The following is an 18,805-nucleotide window of genomic DNA, read 5'->3' as shown; positions in this document are numbered from 1 at the left end:
AGATGGTTTATATATGAGCAACCCTATTTATATAATATATCACATTAATAAGTCTAATGATAAATGTCATAAGTTTTTAACAGATACCAAAACGGTCTTGGATAAAAGTCAGCACTCATTTCTGGTTAAAAGAAATTTATTAGTAAACTAGGAACAGAAGTATAGTTGACAGGATAAAGAATATAACTAAACATTGTTTTATAAGTTCTAGCCAATGCAATAATTTATTTTTTCACATAGTTATTAAAGAAGATAAATTGATCATTATTTGCATATCCAACTGTCTACCTAGCAAAATCTAAGAAAATTAACTGAAAAACTATTAGAATTAATAAATAGGTCAGTGGCATTGATTAATACAGAATAACTACCCGTAAATAAGTGGCTTTTCTACATATCAGAAACATCCAATTTAAAAATATAATTAAAAAGGTCCGGTCGGGCGCAGAGGCTCACACCTGTAATCCCAGCACTTTGGGAGGGCAAGGTGGCTGGATCATGAGGTCAGGAGATCAAGATCATCCTGGCTAACACGGTGAAACCCCATCTCTACTACAAATACAAAAACAAAAAATTAGTGAGGAGTGGTGGTGGGTACCTGTAGTCCCAGTTACATGGGAGGCTGAGGCAGGAGAATGGCATGAACCCAGGAGGCAGAGCTTGCAGTGAGCCAAGATCGTGCCACTGAACTCCAGCCTGGGAGACAGAGTGAGACTCCATCTCAAAAAAAAAAAAAAAAAAAAAAGAAGCACAGCAGAAGCAGAAGAAGAAGCGGAAGAGGAAGAAGAAGAAGAAGAAGAAGAAGAAGAAGAAGAAGAAGAAGAAGAAGAAGAAGAAAAGAAGAAGAAGAAGAAAAAAAGAAGAGGAAGAAGAAAAGAAGAAGAAGAGGAAGAAGAAAAGAAGAAGAAGAAGGAAGAAGAAGAAGAAGAAGGAAGAAGAGGAGGAGGAGGAGGAGGAGGAGGAAGAGGAAGAAGGAGAAGGAGAAAGGTCCTATTCATACAAGCAATAGAAAAAATAACCTATCTAGGGAAACTTCACAAGAAATGCCTTGGACATACACGAAAACAAACTATGATTCTATTAATAATAAAGCAAAAGTTCTACTTATATTAACACCCTTAATAAAAGGAGATGCTTCCCCTGTTCCTGTATGGAACTACAATTTTGTCAAATAAATTGACAGGTGTGATTCCATTCTAATCATAAATGCAGTAGATTTGTTTTGCACCTGGACAAATTTATTCCAAAATTCATCTGGAAAAATAAGCCAATTTTCCAAGTTAGCCAAAACAATGTTGTAACTGTAAAAGAATGAAGAGGCATTTACCATGCCAGTTATCAAACTGTGCTATGAATCTCCAATAATTCATCTGTACTAGGAATCTGTACCAAAAACGGTGGTATTGACATGAGAATGACCAATGGACCAATGCAGTACAGAAATAATTCCATGTATATAGAAGAAATTGGTTTACAATAAAGGTGGGCTTTCAAAACACTGAAGAAACACTGGATTATTTAGTAAGTGGCTTAGAGATCTACTTGCCATCCATTTGGGGCAAATAAAGTTATATCCCTATTTTGCATTCCATACAAAAACAAATAACAGAGGATTAAAGGTTTATTATAAAAAAGAAAACTGTAAGTAGAACATGATAGAGAGTATTCTTCCAGTTATGTGCAGGGAGTGGGGGAGTTTTTCTAAGTATGTTCCTAAATCCAGAAGCCATAAAGGTTTATTAGGTAAAAATCACCATCTTCTATATGGCAAGAGATACTGTAATTGAAGTGAGTGCCAAGCTGGCAAATATGCAGTGAGGGTGGCCCTTCAGATACTGTGGGGAGAGAATGGATTGACAGCCTTTCTGGAAAGAAATGTGATAATATGAATGTATCAAAGAACTTTAAAGAGATTCACTCTTTTTGAGCTATTAATTTCATTTCTCTGAAGCTATTCTAAGAAAGTGATCATAAGAGTATAGAGATTTATGTACAAATATATTCATCACTGAGAATTTAGAAATTATGGAAATAACCAAAATAAAGGAATGATTAAATTTCAACAAATCCATAAAAGAGCTATTATATAGCCACTAAAAAGAGTATTTGTCCAATAATATTTAACAATATGGGAAAGTATGTTACACAAAAAATTTAGATGACAAAACAGTTTACACAACGTCGTTAGGATATAGGCACACACAAACATACATAATTGCCATTTGTGAACAAACTCATATTACACATTTTTTTCAGATAACACCCGAGATCCTTTACAAAGTAGCACCTAAGAATTTAAGCCCATTTTTTTCAGTAACAGAGCAAAACACAAAACAAATAAAAGAAACAACTTCATTTTCAGCATCCACTCTCAGATGCTCACAACTGGCAGTCCTTGCGCTCCCCTGCTGACGGTTCCCAGTGGAACAACTAGTCCTGGCCATTAGCTATTTGAAAGCTTCCTGTCTTACCTTGACTTTAAGCTTTCCCTCTGTTTTAATGGTCCTACTAGTCTTTCTTTGGAGAATATGTGTGCCAATTATCTCATAAGATTACATCCCCCAAAAGGATGCAATTTTATTGTGGAACCAGTAAAAGTTAAGAGGTTACACAATAAAATTAATGTTATTTTATGTGTATGTGTGTGTGTGTGTGTGTATATGTATATATACACAACATAATGCCACCATGGTTCTTTTTTTTTTTTTTTTTTTTTTTTATACTTTAAGTTCTACACCATGGTTCTAAAAGGTGCTGTGAAGGTGGCCTGGGCAATAAGCCACTACTTCTTTTCCTGAGGAGTATCCATTGTCTCTTTCCGGGGCCTGGGCCAGTGGTTCTCAAATCTGCCTAGGCATCAGAATCACCTGGAGAGCTATTTAAAATTCAGATTCTTGGGTCCTACTCTCAGTGACTCTGATTTAGTTGATCTAGGATGGCCTCCAATATGGCACCCTTCAAGTTCTAAAATAGCAGGACGACACACCACAAGGTCTGAGCTGTGGAAGCCTCAGCTCTTCCTGCTGGATGGGGGTTGGGAGAACCTGTCTGGGGCATTGAAAGTCCCTCTTGGGTTAGGCTGTGAAATGAAGACTATGCCATAGAGTTTGGTAGCTTCCTAGAAGGGTAAGAGTTTGGAAAGCCCAAAGTAGCCCATGCTTTGGGCCGATTACAGAAGAGAGAGGATGGCAAAGCAGGTAAGAGCACAAATATGGAGTCAAATAGACTTGGGTTCAAATCCTGCTCTGCAGTAAGCTCTTTGTCTTTGAGGTTAACCACTTTGAGCTTTAGCTATACCATGGGAATTCACAGGGATTCTCATATCTCTTTGACAGAATTATGAATATTAAATATGATAATTTATGTAAAACAATACAGAGTCTGGCATGCAGTAATGTCAAATGATATATGCTATATGTAATATTATCATACTTAATTGCATATATTTAATCTTACATATAATTACATAACATTACATATTATATAGAGAAATATATTAACTGATATTGAGTATGAATAGCCCAAATTATGGAAAGTCTGATGCTCTGATGATTGTTTTAAAAAATACAGCCTTCAGCCAGGCATAGTGGCTCATGCCTGTAATTGCAATACTTTAGGAGGCCAAGTTGGGAGGATTGCTTGAGACCAGGGTTTCCAGACTGGCCTTGGCAACAAAATGAGGCCCTGTCTCCACAAAAAAGAAAAAAAAATTAGCTGGGTCTGGCAGCATATTCCTACAGTCCCAGGTACTCAGTAGACTGAGGTGGGAGGATCACTTGAGCCCAGGACTTCTAGGCTACAGCGAGCCTTGATTACATCACTATGTTCCAGCTTGAGTGACAGAACAAGACCTCATCTCTTAAAAAAATCTAAAATAAAACAAAACAAAACAAAAAAACACCTTCATCTATTGTAGTCTCTTTTTGTGGACACTTTAAATTAAAACATTCATTCACTTATTCATTCATTCATCAAGTCTTTGAAAGCTTCCCTCACCAGTTACTAACTATGTGACCTCAGGCAATTTAACCACTCTGTGTCTAATTTTTCATCTGTGAAATGAGAATGATAACAGTACTCACCTCAGAGTGTGACTATTAAATGAGTTAATATGTGTAAATGGCCTAGAATCATGTGTGGTATAAGTCCTCAACAAATGTTAGCTATTATTATTCATTTGAAAATTCTTTACTGAATGCTCACTGTGTACATTCGCTGTAGGCTGAGGACACAACAATGAAAAAAGAAAAAAGACATGGTCCTGCCTTCATGGCACTTGTAATCAAATGACAGTAAAGGATATAAATAATTATTAAAATGGATGAGCAAATGGGACCTTTTCTAGCAGAGTTATATTGCATGGTGGCATGTCACAGTCATCAAAGACCTTCATCACAGCCTTTTTTCAAGAAATATGCCCTGGGATGTATCAGCCTCTTTGTGACACAGTTTCTAAGCCACATGCAGGAGATGGCCCAACCACCCCAAGTCCCCTCCCTGGGGCTCAGGCTCCATGCAGGTTTGGATGATTCATCAGGGCTCCCTTTGAAACAAAAGGTATAAATGTAGCAACGGCAAGATCCTTAAGTCTACCCCTGTGCAGTAAAGCAGGCAGGCAGCACAAACCCTCAAGCTCAACATTGCATGAATCTAGGAGGAAGACCCTGCTGCACGGAGCCCTTCTGCTGTTGGGACTCCAGGCCACTCGAGGGCATTTGGCCTTGGATCTCATTTCCACCAGCCATGGCTCCACACCTCCATTCCTTCATCCAGTGCACTTATAATGAGTATCTATTCTGTGCATGGCTCTCCACTGAGGGTACTGAGCCAAGTAAACTATGTTCTTACCCTCAGACAGATCACAGCCCAGTAGCAGATTTGGATAGAATTATGATTGATGGAAATTTACTAAGGCTTGTGATAGAGTTTAGCACTGCATGTGATTGAGAACATCTGAGTAGGCTTCCTGGCAGAGGTGATACCAAGTCTTGAAGGCTGATGAGAAGTTTACCAGGTGAAGACAGGGAAGAGCACTACAAATGGAAGGAGCCACAGGTGAAACCCAGAAATGGAAAAGGGTACATGAGTTTGGAGAGCTGGTGTAGCTGGCAGTGGGGAGAGGCAGGAGAGGAGACAATGCTGGAGAATGTAACAGGAACCGGATAGTAAAGAGCCTTTTGTCTCCACTAAGAATGCAGGGTTCTGTGCTAAAGCTTCAGAGCAAGCTTGTCCACCCTACAGCCTGCAGTCTGCACGTGGCCCAGAATGGCTTTGAGTGAGGCCCAACACAAATTTGTAAACTTTCTTAAAATATTATGAAATTTTTTTGCAAATTTTAAAAAAGTGAAGCAGCTGTCGTTAGTGCTAGTGTATTTTATGTGTGGCCCAAGACAATTTTTCTTCTTCCAATGTGGCCCAGGGAAGCCAAAAAATTGGACACCCCTGCTTTAGAGAATCCACTGAAATATATTAAGTGGGGGATGATATGATCCTATCTATGCTTTGGAAAAGTGACTCTGGCTTCAGTGTGGCCCATGGCTTGGAGTAAGATAGGCTGGAGGCAAAGAGGCAGTTTTGCAGGCTGCTATATGGTCACTTAGACTGAACACTGTGAGGACCTAGGTGATCTGGTGGCCAGAGAGAAAGAAAGAGATGCACAGATTTGGGACTAACAAAGAATACGAAACTGAAAGGATTTTATTTAAATATCAGGGAATGGTGAAGAAGAGGTCATGGTGGCCTTTAAGATTTGGGGCTGGGTTTTCCCCAGGAGACAGGAAATAGAAGATGAGGGACAGGTTGGTGAGAGAAGATATTAGTTTGGATGCATTGAGTTGGAGGGGTCTGTGTGATAATCCAGTTGGGAATGTAGGGTAAGCACTTAAAATGGTGAGCCTAAAACTAAGGAGAGACTTCTGCCTTCAGTCACAATGGAGTAACAGGGCCTAGATTTACGTCTCTGCCTTAACATTTAAAAACCAGGCAAAACAGATGAAACAACAGTCAGACATTGGACAAAAGGCGGTGCAAGGCAATGATCCTGAGGAAAGAAAACAAATAAAGTGAGCCCCACCAGTGCCCTGATTATTCCCTGGAAAGAGTTTCCACAAGGAAGAGCTAGAGAGTGAGAGAGCAAGAGACTGAGAAAGAGAAGAAGGGATGGAGGGAGGCGAGGGAGAGAATGCACGAATGTGCTTCAGAGGACTGTAGAGGGCTGCCCTCATCTCTGGCTGAGTACTGATCTGCACATGCATGTGAGAAAATGACCCAAGGCTGAGGAATGAACCACAGAGAGAAGTAAGCAGAGCAATCTCAGAAATTCACAGAAGGCTGGAAATACCCTGTCTTCCTACCACTCCAAGTAGAAAGACCTCCTAATACACAGAACATCAGATCAGGGAGGGTCCTCAGAAGAGCACTCTTTAGTAGTGAGGCCAACTTAGCCCTCCGCCAAGGGCTGCTCTGGACCTGCCCTAACAAAGCCTAAAAGAAAACCCCAGAAGGATCCAACTGATTCCAAGTACAGGTTGAATATCCCTTATCCAAAATGCCTGGGACCAGAAGTGTTTCAGATTTTGGACTTTTGCAAATTTTGGAATCTTTGTATTATACTTACTTGTTCAGCATCCCTAATTTGAAATGCCCCAATGAGCCCTTCCTTTGAGCGTCATTTGACTCTCAAAAAGTTTCAGATTTTGGAGTGTTTCAGGTTTCAGATATTCGGGATACTCAACCTGTAACTTAATTGTTTGTCAGAACAAAGCCCAGCATTAACTATTAAAGGATAAAACAAAGCCCAACGTTGTAAAATCTAAAACATTTATCATCTAATCAAAAATTACCCAGGCATTCAAAAAAGGAGAAGAAGATGCATAACTAGAAGAAAAATCAATCACCAGTGCACACAATAAGAAATATATATTTGATCTTTGTCCCCAGTTCTTGACACAGAGCTTCTAAAACCCTTGGAAATTCTTGCATAATAGGAACATCTTTTTTATTCTCAATAAGCCACTTTCAACCATACCTGAGTTTATTCTAATGAGGTGACTCTTGGTGGGCTTCTAGATAGCTTAATGATGGGGGCTGGCTGCCAGAGAAACCAACCATGTGATCAGAGGATTAGAACTTGCTGCTCGCCCCTACGCCACTGGGGAAAGGAGAAGGGCTACAGATTGAGTTCACTCACCAATGGTCAATGATTTAATCAACTGTACCTATCTAACAGGACCCCCATAAAACCCTAAATGACAGGGTTTGGAGAGTTCCTGGCAGGTAAACATATCAGGGTGCTGGGGAGGTGGCACACCTGGAGAAGTCATGGAAACTCCATGCCATTTCATACCTTGCCCTAGGTGTCTCTTCCATTTGGCCATTCCTAAGTTGTATCCTTTATAATAAATCAGTAAAGAGTAAATAAAGTGCTTTCCTGAGTTCTGTGAGCCATTCTAGCAAATGTTCATACCTGAGAAGGGGTCCTAGGAGCCCCCAATTTATAGCTGGTTGGCCAGAAGTACAGGTGACAACCTGGGACTTATGAAATGGGGGAAGTCTTGCAGGACTGAGCCCTTAACCTGTGGGGTCTGCAATAACTAATTATTATAATTAGTAACAGAATCAAATTAAATTGCTGAACCCTCAGTTGGCATCCAGAGAGTTGCCAAATTGGTTGTTGGTGTGGAAAGAAACCACATATTTAGTGTAGAAGTGTTGTGGGTAAAAACACTACAAGTAGGAGGATACCTAGAAATGACACAGATGACAGAATTAGCAGACATAAATGTTAAAAGAGCTATTATAAACTTACTCCATGTAAAGAAGGTAGAAGAAAATATGACTATGAGGAGGAGAGAAATGAAAGATATAATTAAGATGCAAGTCAAGCTTCGAGATGAAAAACATAGTATCTAAAATAAAATAATATACTTCATGAAATTAGACAGTGCAAAGAAAAGATTCATAAATTCAAAGGTATAGGTAGAAGTATTTCAAAATAAAACACAGAAAAAATACTGAAAAATGAAAACCAAAGTATCAGTGAACTCTGGAACAACATTAAGCAAACTAACACACATAATTGGCGTTTCAGGGGAAAAGGCAGAAAAAAATAGAAGAAATAATGCCCAATGTTTTTTCAAATATAATGAACACCATATACTCAAATATCCAAGAAATTCAAAAGACATTCAGTGGAAGAAACATGAAGAAAACTATACCAAGACATCACATAATCATTTGTTGAAAGCCAATGATAAAGAGAAAATCTTAAGAGCAGCCAGAAAAAGGGCGGTGGGGTGGAGCGGATGCTCATTCTAGACAAATGTATTCAGCATTGTACTGGAGGTTTTAGCCAAGATGATTAGGCAAGAAAATGAAGCAAAAGGCATCCAGATTAGAAAGGAACAAGTAAAACTATCTCTATTCATACAAGACATAATATTGTGTAATGAAAATCTAAGTTATCCACTAAAACATCATTGTAACTAATAAACAAGTTCAGCAAGTTTGCAGGATACAAGATCATTACACAAAATCAGTTATACACAGTTCTATACACTTGCATTAAGAAAACAATTCAATTTACAAAAGCATCAGGAAGAATAAAACACTGAGGAATAAACTTTTAAAAATAAGTGCAATATTATACACTGAAAACTACAAACTTCTTTGAAAGAAATTAAAGAAGTCCTAAATAATAAATAAGAAGATATCCTGTGCATATGGATCAAAAGACTATTAAGATGGCAATACTCTCCAGACTGATCTACAGATTCAATCCAATCTCCATTAGAATACTGGCTGGCTTCTTTGTGGAAATTGACAAGCTGATCCTAAAATAAGTAAGAAAAAATTAAGGGATACAGAATAGCCAAACAACCTTGAAAAAGAACAAAGGTAGAGAACTCATCCTGATCTCAAAACTTACCACAAAGCTCCAGTAATCAAGGTAATGTGGTATTGGTATAAAGATAGACATATAGGTCAATGCAGTGGAATTGACAGCACAGAAATAAACTTGCATTTACAGTCAACTGATTTACAACAGGATAGCAAGACCATTCAATGAAGGTAAAACGTTTTTTTCACCAAATGGTGCTGGGACAACTGAATATCCATATTCAAATGAATGAGTTGGGACCCATACCTCACACCAATAACAAAATTAACTCAAAATGAATCAAAGACCTAAATGAAAGAGCCAAAACTATAAAGCTCTTAGAAGAAAACATAGGCAGAAATCTTTGTTAAGAAATCTTACGGTTTCTCACATATGACACCAAAAGCACAAGCAACAAAAGGAAACTAGATAAATTAGACTTCATAAAAATGTAAAATATTTGTGTTGCAAAAGACACCATCAAGAAAGTGAAGACAACCACAGAAAAGAATAAAATATCTGCAAACCATATATCTGATAAGCATCTTGTTTGTACCTAGAATATATAAAGCATGCTTCAACTCAGTAATAAAAAGGCAACCCAATTTAAAAAATGGACAAGAGATATGAATAGACATTTTTCCAAGGAAGATATACAAATGGTCCATAAGCACATTGTTAGTCATCATTAGTCATCAGCAAAATGTAAGCCAAAACCACAATGAGATACTACTTCACACTTACTAGGATGACTATACTTAAAATTACAGATAATAACATGTATTGGCAAGAATGTGAAAAAACTTTGAGACCCTCATATACTGCTGGTGGGGATGTAAAATGCAACAACCACTTGGGAAAACAGTCTGACAGTTCCTCAAAAGGTTGAACATAGATCCTAGGCATATACCCAAGGAGTGAAAACATATGTCCATATAAAAACCTGGACACAAGAGTTTATATGAGCATTATGTATAATAGTTAAAATGTGGAAACATCCAAACATTCATCAATTGATGAATGGATAAAGAAAATGTGGTATACCCATACAATTGAATATTATTCAGCAATAAAAAGAAATGAAGTATTGATAAATGCTATGACATAGATGAACCTAGAAAATATTCTACTAAGCAAAGAAGTCAGTTACAAAAGACTACAAGTTATGTGATTCAATTTATATGAAATGTCCAGAATAGGCAAAACTATAAAGACAGAAAATAGATTAGTGGCTGTCTAAGGCTGGGGGGTGTAGGAAAAGGGTGAGACTGTAAATGGGCAGGGGTTTTCATTGGGGACAGTAATGGAAATGTTCTAAAATAGATTGTAGTGATGGTCATACAACTTAAAACCATTGAACTGTACACTATAAACAGGCAACTTGTATGGTATATGAATTATATCCCAATAAGAGGGTAATGTGAGAGCTTTGAAATAGTTATGGAGGAACTGGAGCAGGCCCAGGTCACAGGACTGCTGGGCATTGCTGGGGGCTCGCTGGAGGCCGTAGACCATGAATTTGGACTAATGTCAATTCATGAAGGACTAAAGAAAGCAGGCAGTTACCATGTTCTAAGGTTGAGGTAGGAGACTAAGAGGCCAGGTGGTGACTGGTGGGCAGTTGAAGTGGCAAGCAGCAGATCTCAGATAGAATAGGAACAAGAGTTGATTCAGAGTGAGGAGAAAAACTAGGGCTCAAGGGCCTGAGGTCTCTATGAACAGACATGGTGGAGGTATGGGAGACAGAATGCATAGGAGGTACATTCTGAAGATTAGGATTTCACAGGTGGAACAGTTTCAAATGATCCCAAGATGCCAACTAATGAGTGGATGAAATGGAGATGACATTCTTCAACAAGTTGAAGACAACAAGCCAAGGTTATCTTGCTTTGCTATATGCCTAAGTGGCTGGATCATTAACTTTGCCATTGATTATGACTATCCCAAACCTACGGAGATAGGGTCCTGTAAGTCAGCCCTCAACCCCAAGATGCCTGGCTCCTCATCTACCTACTTACTGCCCTGTGTCACCATGGGGGAAACGTCATGCTTGCTGGCACCATCTTGAACTGTGCAGTTTTACCTGATATTAAGGGATACTGGCAGAGCCTTTCAACAGGGAAGAACCTTTCAGCATGAAGTAGAGAGATACCAAACCCGAGAAATGAGTCAGCCCAGAAACCCAGTATAACCAAGAGTCCCTGCCAGGCAGCCATCAGCTGTAGACATACAGTTCACACTATGCTCAGAACTTCACATAAGGCAAGGTCATGGCCAAAGGACTACTCACTCCTGAGAAGCCCCTTGACTCCCACACAGTGATGCTGGTTCCCTCTCCTGAAGTACAGAGAAAGAACCCTGAGCAGGGGGCCTGTGTTCTAGTTCTGAGTCTACCACAAACTTGCAGTGTGACCTTGGTTCAGAACCTGAGGCCTGTTTTGCCTGTTACACAAGGGGTTGGATGTAGGATCTCAAAAATTTCTTGCAGCCTTGACAGTGGGTTCAGGAAGGAGGGTGTCATCAACTTACATCACTCAAAATACACCAGCTGCACACGACAAATGAGCTGAAGTCTTAAGCCTCATTAACAGTCATCACAGCAGAGTCATCCCTCTGGGGTTCACAACTTGCACCCCTCCTCCTCCTACTGCTGCTTCCCAAGAGCCTGTGAAGTAGGCTCAAGTGATACACCCTCCCCCACACCACTGTCTTTCTCTTCATGAGATTTTCTTTAGGCTAAAAAGTCAACCTGGTTTGAGGCCATGTGTAGAAAAGGAGAGCAATGGGGTCCCTGCCATGAAGGCCATACCCAAGACCCCTGGCTCTACACAGAGCATCCCTTTAGGGCACCATCATCACAAACCCCATCAGCAACCCAGAACTGACATCTGAGGAGGCAAAGCAGAGCCCCAGGTGCCCCGTTTCTCTGGCCTGGTTCCTTGGAAGGACAGGCAGACTTCCCAGTAAGTAAGACTTACTTCCCAGTAAGTAAGACTGCTGAGTGTTGGGGACACTCAGCAGACACTCTGCAGCTGGGGATACGATCCTGTCATTTTGCCTCATCTGTACACAGGACAGCACCCCCTCCTTCACAGGGCAGTTATGAACATCCCACGGGCCAAGAAACATATCCTTGGGACCCCAACATGTGTAAACAACAAGTGAGGTCCTGGTTAGGACCCTTAGGCAAGACCCACCTCCTGACATTAGAAAGCAGGCTTGGGACGGCACCCCTGGGGCAGGGCATCTTCACATCTGGGTGTTTGGGCAATGGGAGGGCAGAGGGGCTGGAGGCTCTGCCACCATGATTCCCTCTGTGGTCCTAAGCTATGGTGCGACCACATGTAGAGGGCACCTCCTTTCTGAGGTGGCTTGGCTAAGAGTCCCTGGACAGGCTGGTGAACAGAGCCCAGGCCTCTGGGCCTGCTCATCAGCACCACCCGGTTAGAGTCAGGGCAAAAAGACCACAGGAGGATCCCAGAGGGACAAACCAAGGCCACAACAGTCACACACAGTAAGAGCAGGCTTTGCCCAGTGGTCACACCCTCCCCTAAACCCCATTTCACACACACACCCCCAGGTGCATTATGGGGTTCATGGCCCCTGAGCCACCCACGTCCTCCCCCCCCTCCCTCGCAGTCTCCTGTGGCTGGCCCTTCCCCAGGGCTGGCACACCCTCCTCCCCTCCAGCTCACCGAGCGATTTCCCTTCCTTCCTTCCAGTACTTCCTCTTGGTTGTTCTCCTGAGGAGGAAAAGAAGGGGTGACTCTCCGCACCCTTGCAGCCTCACCTCATCATCCCTGCCCACTGCCTGGCCAGACCTGGTCACTCAAGGCCTCTTTCAGTGCCCTGGTCTCAGCTGCCTCAGTAGGTGAGTTATGTGATGGATCAGGGTAGAGGGACTTCCACAGAGTGCTCACTCTGTGGGCCCTGGATGGCAGGCAGGCAGGTAGGCAGTCCAGACAAGGGCAGTGATGACCCAAGCCGTGGGAATGAAGCACTGGGGGGGTGGGGCAGCAGGCAGAAGCTGGAAGGAGGAGCCCTCCAGAAGAGGCAGAGGGCCGGAGTGTGGAGCTGCCAGAGCCCTGGAGGCCGGGGGAGAGGCCCTTACTCCCGTGGTGGAGGACCCCCCTGAGGTCCTGGGCAGCTCCTGGAGTAATGAAGCCTCCCTGATCACCTGTCTGGAGCATGAGGGGTTTCGGGGGATGACCTATGGGGCTCCACGTGGTGATGGGGGAGCAGCGCCATCAGGAAGGGGAGGCCTTGGGACTGTAAAGGATTGAGGTCAGTGAGGGTGGGTGGGTGGAGCTGAAGCAGGGGTTGGGCCCATGGGCTGAAGGCAGGATGTTGAAAGCTTACCGATCTCCTCGGTGGCCCCGTTTCAGGGGCCCAGGTTTCCTGTGTTGTTGCTTTGAATGCTGAGATCCCATGGGCCAGGGATTGCCTCCTGGGAACAAAATCCCTGTCTCGGCAAAGAAAGAAACCCAGAAAGAAGGCAAAGGTGTCCTGGCCCCCATTGTGGCCAGAGGATGGAGTGGGTTTGAGGGATGGCCCCACTTCAGGCTGCACAATAAGACCTGGAGTCTGTTGAAATTCCCTGTATTCGTCTCAGTACTGAAACCAGCACAAGCCCACTTGGGTGTCTCCCTTCATCGCCGTGGCAACAGTCAGACTAACAACCACCATCATCCATTAATTAGGACATGGAAACGTCTTCTGGTCGCAGTCTCCCTCCCAAACCCTTCCGGACCAGACTGAATCCTCAAGGTCTCAGTGGCCATGCTACACAGGGACACCCAATTGCTAGTTTCCATGACAACGCGGAGGCCAAGTCTCTCTGCATCTGTAGGTTACTATAGCAACCCTGGCAGAGCCAAGTGCACTGAGGACAAAGGCCCCATCTGGAGGAACCACAGAGGACACATTCACCGCTGCCCTCTCTGTGGCCAGTTCTGTGCTAGGGCTCAGGTTGTGTGCTGGGAGGGGCACACATCGTGCCTTCTAGGGACTGATGGAAGATCTAGGATTTGCTCATCTGTGTCCTCAGCCTCTTGACCTCTTGCTTCACCTGAAATGCACCTGGGGTGTTCCCATCCACTCTCAAGGCCTCATCTCCCACAACTCTTACATTGGAACATCAAAGGCTGCATCATGGACCCAGCCTTCTTCTAAACTCTACCTACCTGTTCTCTGGACCCTGCACCCCGGATCTCCCACAGCACCTCACACTGGGGTATGCAGTTTTGGACTTCCTGTGAGTCTGAACATTCACTCTATACATTCTGTCTCTGTGAGTGACATCACTCAGCCCCTTGAGGCACCATTGTAGCTTTCTGCTTTTCCCTGTCCACCTTCCTCTGCCAATCCAGACAATCATCAAGCACTGCTGATGCCATCTACTGAGCATCTCTCAATTCTATGTACCTCACCTTCCCTGGAGCCACTTCTGAGCAAGAGCCTTCCTGTCTGTTGCCCAGATCTTGGCATCATGATGGGCATCTACGTCTAACTTGCTCCTCCCAAATCCATCCTGCAACTGACACCACAGTGAGCTTCCTAAGATCATGTCCTCCCAGCCCACTTAAACATTACAGAAGACCCCCACTGCCTCTGGACAGAATCTAAGCTGCTTTAGTCTGCCCAAAGATCCTGCCAACTGTCCAGCCTTATGTACTACCAGGCACCGGCTTTAACTCCTAATGACAACATCACCTTCTGTCTCTCCCTTTCCTCCCTCCAGCCCCGCTACTTCCCCTCTGGGTCCATCCTCGGCCATGCTCTTGTAAAAATTACACCCAGATTTTTGGGCCGGGTGCGGTGGCTCAAGCCTGTAATCCCAGCACTTTGGGAGGCTGAGACTGGCGGATCACGAGGTCAGGAGATCGAGACCATCCTGACTAACACGGTGAAACCCCGTCTCTACTAAAAAAAAAAAATACAAAAAACTAGTCGGGCGACGTGGCGGGCGCCTGTAGTCCCAGCTACTCAGGAGGCTGAGGCAGGAGAATGGCGTGAACCTGGGAGGCGGAGCTTGCAGTGAGCCAAGATCCAGCCACTGCACTCCAGCCTGGGTGGCAGAGCGAGACTCCGTCTCAAAAAAAAAAAAAAAAAAAAATTACACCCAGATTTTCAACGAGAACCTGGAACAATAATTAGGAATCTTCAGGATCTAATTTCAAATATCAGGACGAAAAGTGATACCCAGATGCAAAGCTGGACACTGCTGACCCCACCCCAAATGGACCCTGGAAACCCAGACCCCTCATCTGCTAAGCAGACAGACTGTAAGTGGGCACGGAAGAAGGGTGCAAAAATGAGCACATTCTGTTAACACTCGTGGCCTCCAGAAAACAGAAGAATCACAGACATCAGCTGAGAAGGGCATCTCATCCTTCTCCTCCTGTAACACTGTTGGGAAAATCAGGCTCAGAGAAAGGCAAGGTCAAAGCCAAGGCTCCCAGTATGGGGTCTTCCATTCTCTCTGTTTGGACACATGCCTCAAAGCTGCACAGCCAGTTTCAAGGGAGTCAGTGCAAGGGGCACATGCACAGACACCCTGCATGCCGGCACCTTCCAGTGGGGAAATGGACGTGTGCATGCACCTGCAACTGGAGACCTCATCCTCAGTCTCCCAGAAACTCTCCTTCACGTGTCTTTTGTCTTGCTACAGGTGGAATGGGACCTTCCAGTCAGAGTAAAGGGACATCTCAAAGTCGATGCTCAGGCCAGCACTTTCTCATGCACAACATCCTCCCTGGTTTCCTTCCTGCCAAAGTTCTCAGGTTTGGTCATAGGGTTAAACCAAGGAAAGTGGACCAGAAAAAAAAGTGAACTTATCAACTGTAGATGAAGCCAGCTTCTTCCAGGGAGATCTATTCTTACCTTAAGGCTGGACCATGGGGCCCGTGCTACTGAGACTTGTGCCATGACCCCCTGGAGGACAACTGAGGAATGATGCTCAAACAGAACCTCACAGCTGGATAAACCCCATCTCTCAAGGGTCATAGCTCCCTGAGGCAGGCAGCCCTTTTGAGGCTAAGCTGCTGGATGGTGATTATGAAACCTCCTCATGCACGCTCTGAGCATCAGGGTGCTTGCTCTTCCCAGAGTGGTCCCTCCATCTCTGTAGTTGGCCATTGCTCCTTCACCTAAAGCTCAAACACACCTCCCTTCGGTCCTAGTTCTGTCCTTCAGGACCCCACAGAACATGACTCTTCAGTCTGTCACAGTGCTTTGCATTAGTGCATTGAATGGTGAATACAACCTTCTAAGAAGGGTGCTATTATTGATATTCCACAAAAGGGGAACCTATGGCTCAGAGAGGGGAATTCGCTTGCCCAGTAAGTGGCAGAGTGCATAGGAGGAATAGGAACCATGTATTCCTATTTGCAGGAAAATAGAATGACTTACTACTGCCAGGCTAGATGACCAGCTGGTTCTGTGCTGCAGTGGGGGCTCAGAAGGGAGATCACGGAGTGGAACAGGCAGGGCAGAGGTGCTTCTGATAGATGTCCCCTGAGACACTCAGGCCTCCCACTGTGACAGGCATCTGGACACTGAGTGACCAGCTGGCCTAGGCCTGGATCTTGACATAACAGTGTCTCAAGTCCCAGATATAATTTGGCATCTTGGGCACCCCTTCAACACTGATCTTTCTGAAATGTCTGTTTACGTTTTAGGCTACTGGAGCACAGCCAGGGGAGGGCAGGGAAAGGGTATTCTCTGGTGACAGGTGCGCCCCCCACTGACAGACCCTGCTCAGCAGAACAGAAGCCCTTCAGCGAATCAGACCTACCCTCTGCAGAAGGCTGGTTAGCAAGCATCCATGTCTACTTCAGCCTCTCACCTCCCTGTCACAAACAGATCACCACAGTTTTCCTCCAGCCTCATGCTGTCCTCTCCCTGGAGGAACGCGGGTACATGGAATGTTCTCCACCTCCATACATGTCCAGCGACGTTTTGGATCAGCGTGTCAGGGACACTGTCAGGCGTGCCTGCTTGCACTCATCCAGCCCTGGCTGGATGTGATTCTAGGAGCAGAGCAAGATCAGCATGTTCTGTCCTCCAGTTATCACAGCAGTTACCCTGGCAACCTGTAGGCCCTCCCTGAGGTGTCTGACAGCTGAAGCAGGGTCCAGTGGGATGGAATGGAGGATGGGCACCCTGGAAGGACAGCCCATGGAGGGTCCCTCTGGGTGTCCTGCTGCCCTGGGCACCTGCTAAGAGAGAAACTGAGCCACCCAGCCTGAGGTAGTAGACAGTGAGAGCTGAAGGGAGCAGGAGGTTAGGGCCCAGCGGGAAGTGAGAACAGTGGGGCCAGCGCCAGGGTGAGCTGAATGAAGCTCTTGCCTGGGGTGCAGAATGTAAAGATTTGTCAAAAAACTCAGCAGCCAAGAGATTTAATACTTCCATCAAATCAAAGCAAAACTGTCCATGATAAACAAGACTGGAGTTAGGGTAAGGTAAGTGAGGCCAAGGCCTGCAAATCCAGTGTTGTATCTTGTTTTTATTAAAAGTTTGATTTTGTTGTGCATGTTTTGCATTCATTTTGATTTTTTAAAAAACACTATATTGAAATATCATTTATCTTAATCATTGAGCTTGTTCGAGATCCCTTGAATGTTGTACTTAAGGTCAATGCCTCTCTAGCCTCACCCTAGTCTCAGCCCTGCAGGGGAGGGACAGACTGAGTCAGGAGCAGGAAGGAACACAGTGCCATTGAAAACGCATCATGCGACAAGGAGCCGGGAGACATGAGTTCCCGTCTATCCCCTCCACAGATTCTTCTCAGTTCTGATAGAATCAGATTCGGATTTCACAAGACTGTAACATGAAGATTGCTGCTGGGGAGCACAGGTGCCTAGCGTGCACATGGACCCCCTCCACACAGGGTGATAGTGAGTCATAAGGTGGCACCCACCTCCTGCCCTCGGTCAGGTTGTCTGCTAAGGGGAGGAGATGGGAGAAAAAGGGGAGAGGGGAATGGAGGGGGTGGGCAGGGAAGAAGCTGGCAATTTTGCATGACTGGGAGCAGGAATGGCAGATGAGATGTAATTGCCTGAAGCTGAGAGAGGCTGTTGATAAATGTTACTAATAATCAACCTTCAGATCTGACACCCAGCTCAGGCTGGGATTACTGTTTTGAATGGAAATTGAACCCAAACCAATAATTACCCTGGTGAGTGATGCCAGTCTTACTCTGGAGCCTATTTTAGGCAGGGAAATGGTACCTGCATGTCAGTACCATCCCATGAGGTAGATGATCCAGCAAAGGACTCCCTCCTGGGGTCACAACAAGAGCACAAACTGGCCTGGACTCTGCCAACACAATGGGCCACAGTCAACAGGAATGCTCACCCTCTTCCTAGAACTCACAGCGGGTGAGGGGCCCCCACCCATCATTGTCAGTCTTTAAGCAGAGTCCAGACCTCAGCCCCCACTCCCACTGTCCTTCCCCTTGGGCTTCATGGAAGTCCCTTGTTGACATCATCCTGTGCTGTCAGAGCAGGTGCTTAGGGGGAGGGGTGGCTGTCCCCCAAACACAGGTGCAGCCCTCCAATCCTCTGTCTGGGATCCTTGGATAGCCACACATTGCTGTTAGGCTGGGAGGCTCTTGGAATGGCCTGAGCTGGGGCCAGGTGAGAGGGATGAGGTCACAGTAGGCCCCAGAGCCCATCCTAGCCCTTGACTCTGGACCCTGATTGCTCCCAGACAAGGCCGGGTATGTCCCAAAATTCTACCTGGAAACAAACTCCATTTTCCCACCCTCCGTGTATCCCTGCAGTGCCTTTCGTCCTGTCTAGAGAACTCCTAGAATGCTGGCAACAGCCAGAACCAGGCTGGAGGGGAAAGGCTGCAAGGCTGCTCCTCTCTGTGAACCAATCCCTCTTCCCAGGATACACCGTGAGCTTGTATCTTTATCCTTGG

The 18,805-nt window shown here is 44.5% G+C and overlaps 1 protein-coding gene across 1 annotated transcript in view; it reads right to left on the bottom strand.

Annotated features, from left to right (window-relative positions):
• The window catches only part of TUB (tubby bipartite transcription factor), a 61,951-nt gene extending 48,529 nt beyond the window's left edge, over positions 1-13,422 (bottom strand). The window contains exons 1-2 of the mRNA XM_011954373.1: positions 13,238-13,422; positions 12,574-12,621 (exon numbers count right to left, since the gene is read on the bottom strand). Coding sequence (XP_011809763.1) covers positions 12,574-12,621; positions 13,238-13,395 — 206 coding nt within the window. The 5' untranslated portion in view covers positions 13,396-13,422. The remainder of the gene's footprint in view (positions 1-12,573; positions 12,622-13,237) is intronic.
• Between the last annotated feature and the right edge of the window lie 5,383 nt (positions 13,423-18,805).

The sequence above is a fragment of the Colobus angolensis genome, unplaced genomic scaffold, assembly GCF_000951035.1.
Source record: "Colobus angolensis palliatus isolate OR3802 unplaced genomic scaffold, Cang.pa_1.0 Scaffold381, whole genome shotgun sequence".
In the NCBI taxonomy this organism is placed as follows: Eukaryota; Metazoa; Chordata; class Mammalia; order Primates; family Cercopithecidae; genus Colobus; species Colobus angolensis.
Note: the sequence above shows the minus strand (reverse complement) of the source record. Positions and strands in the feature narration are given on the sequence as shown.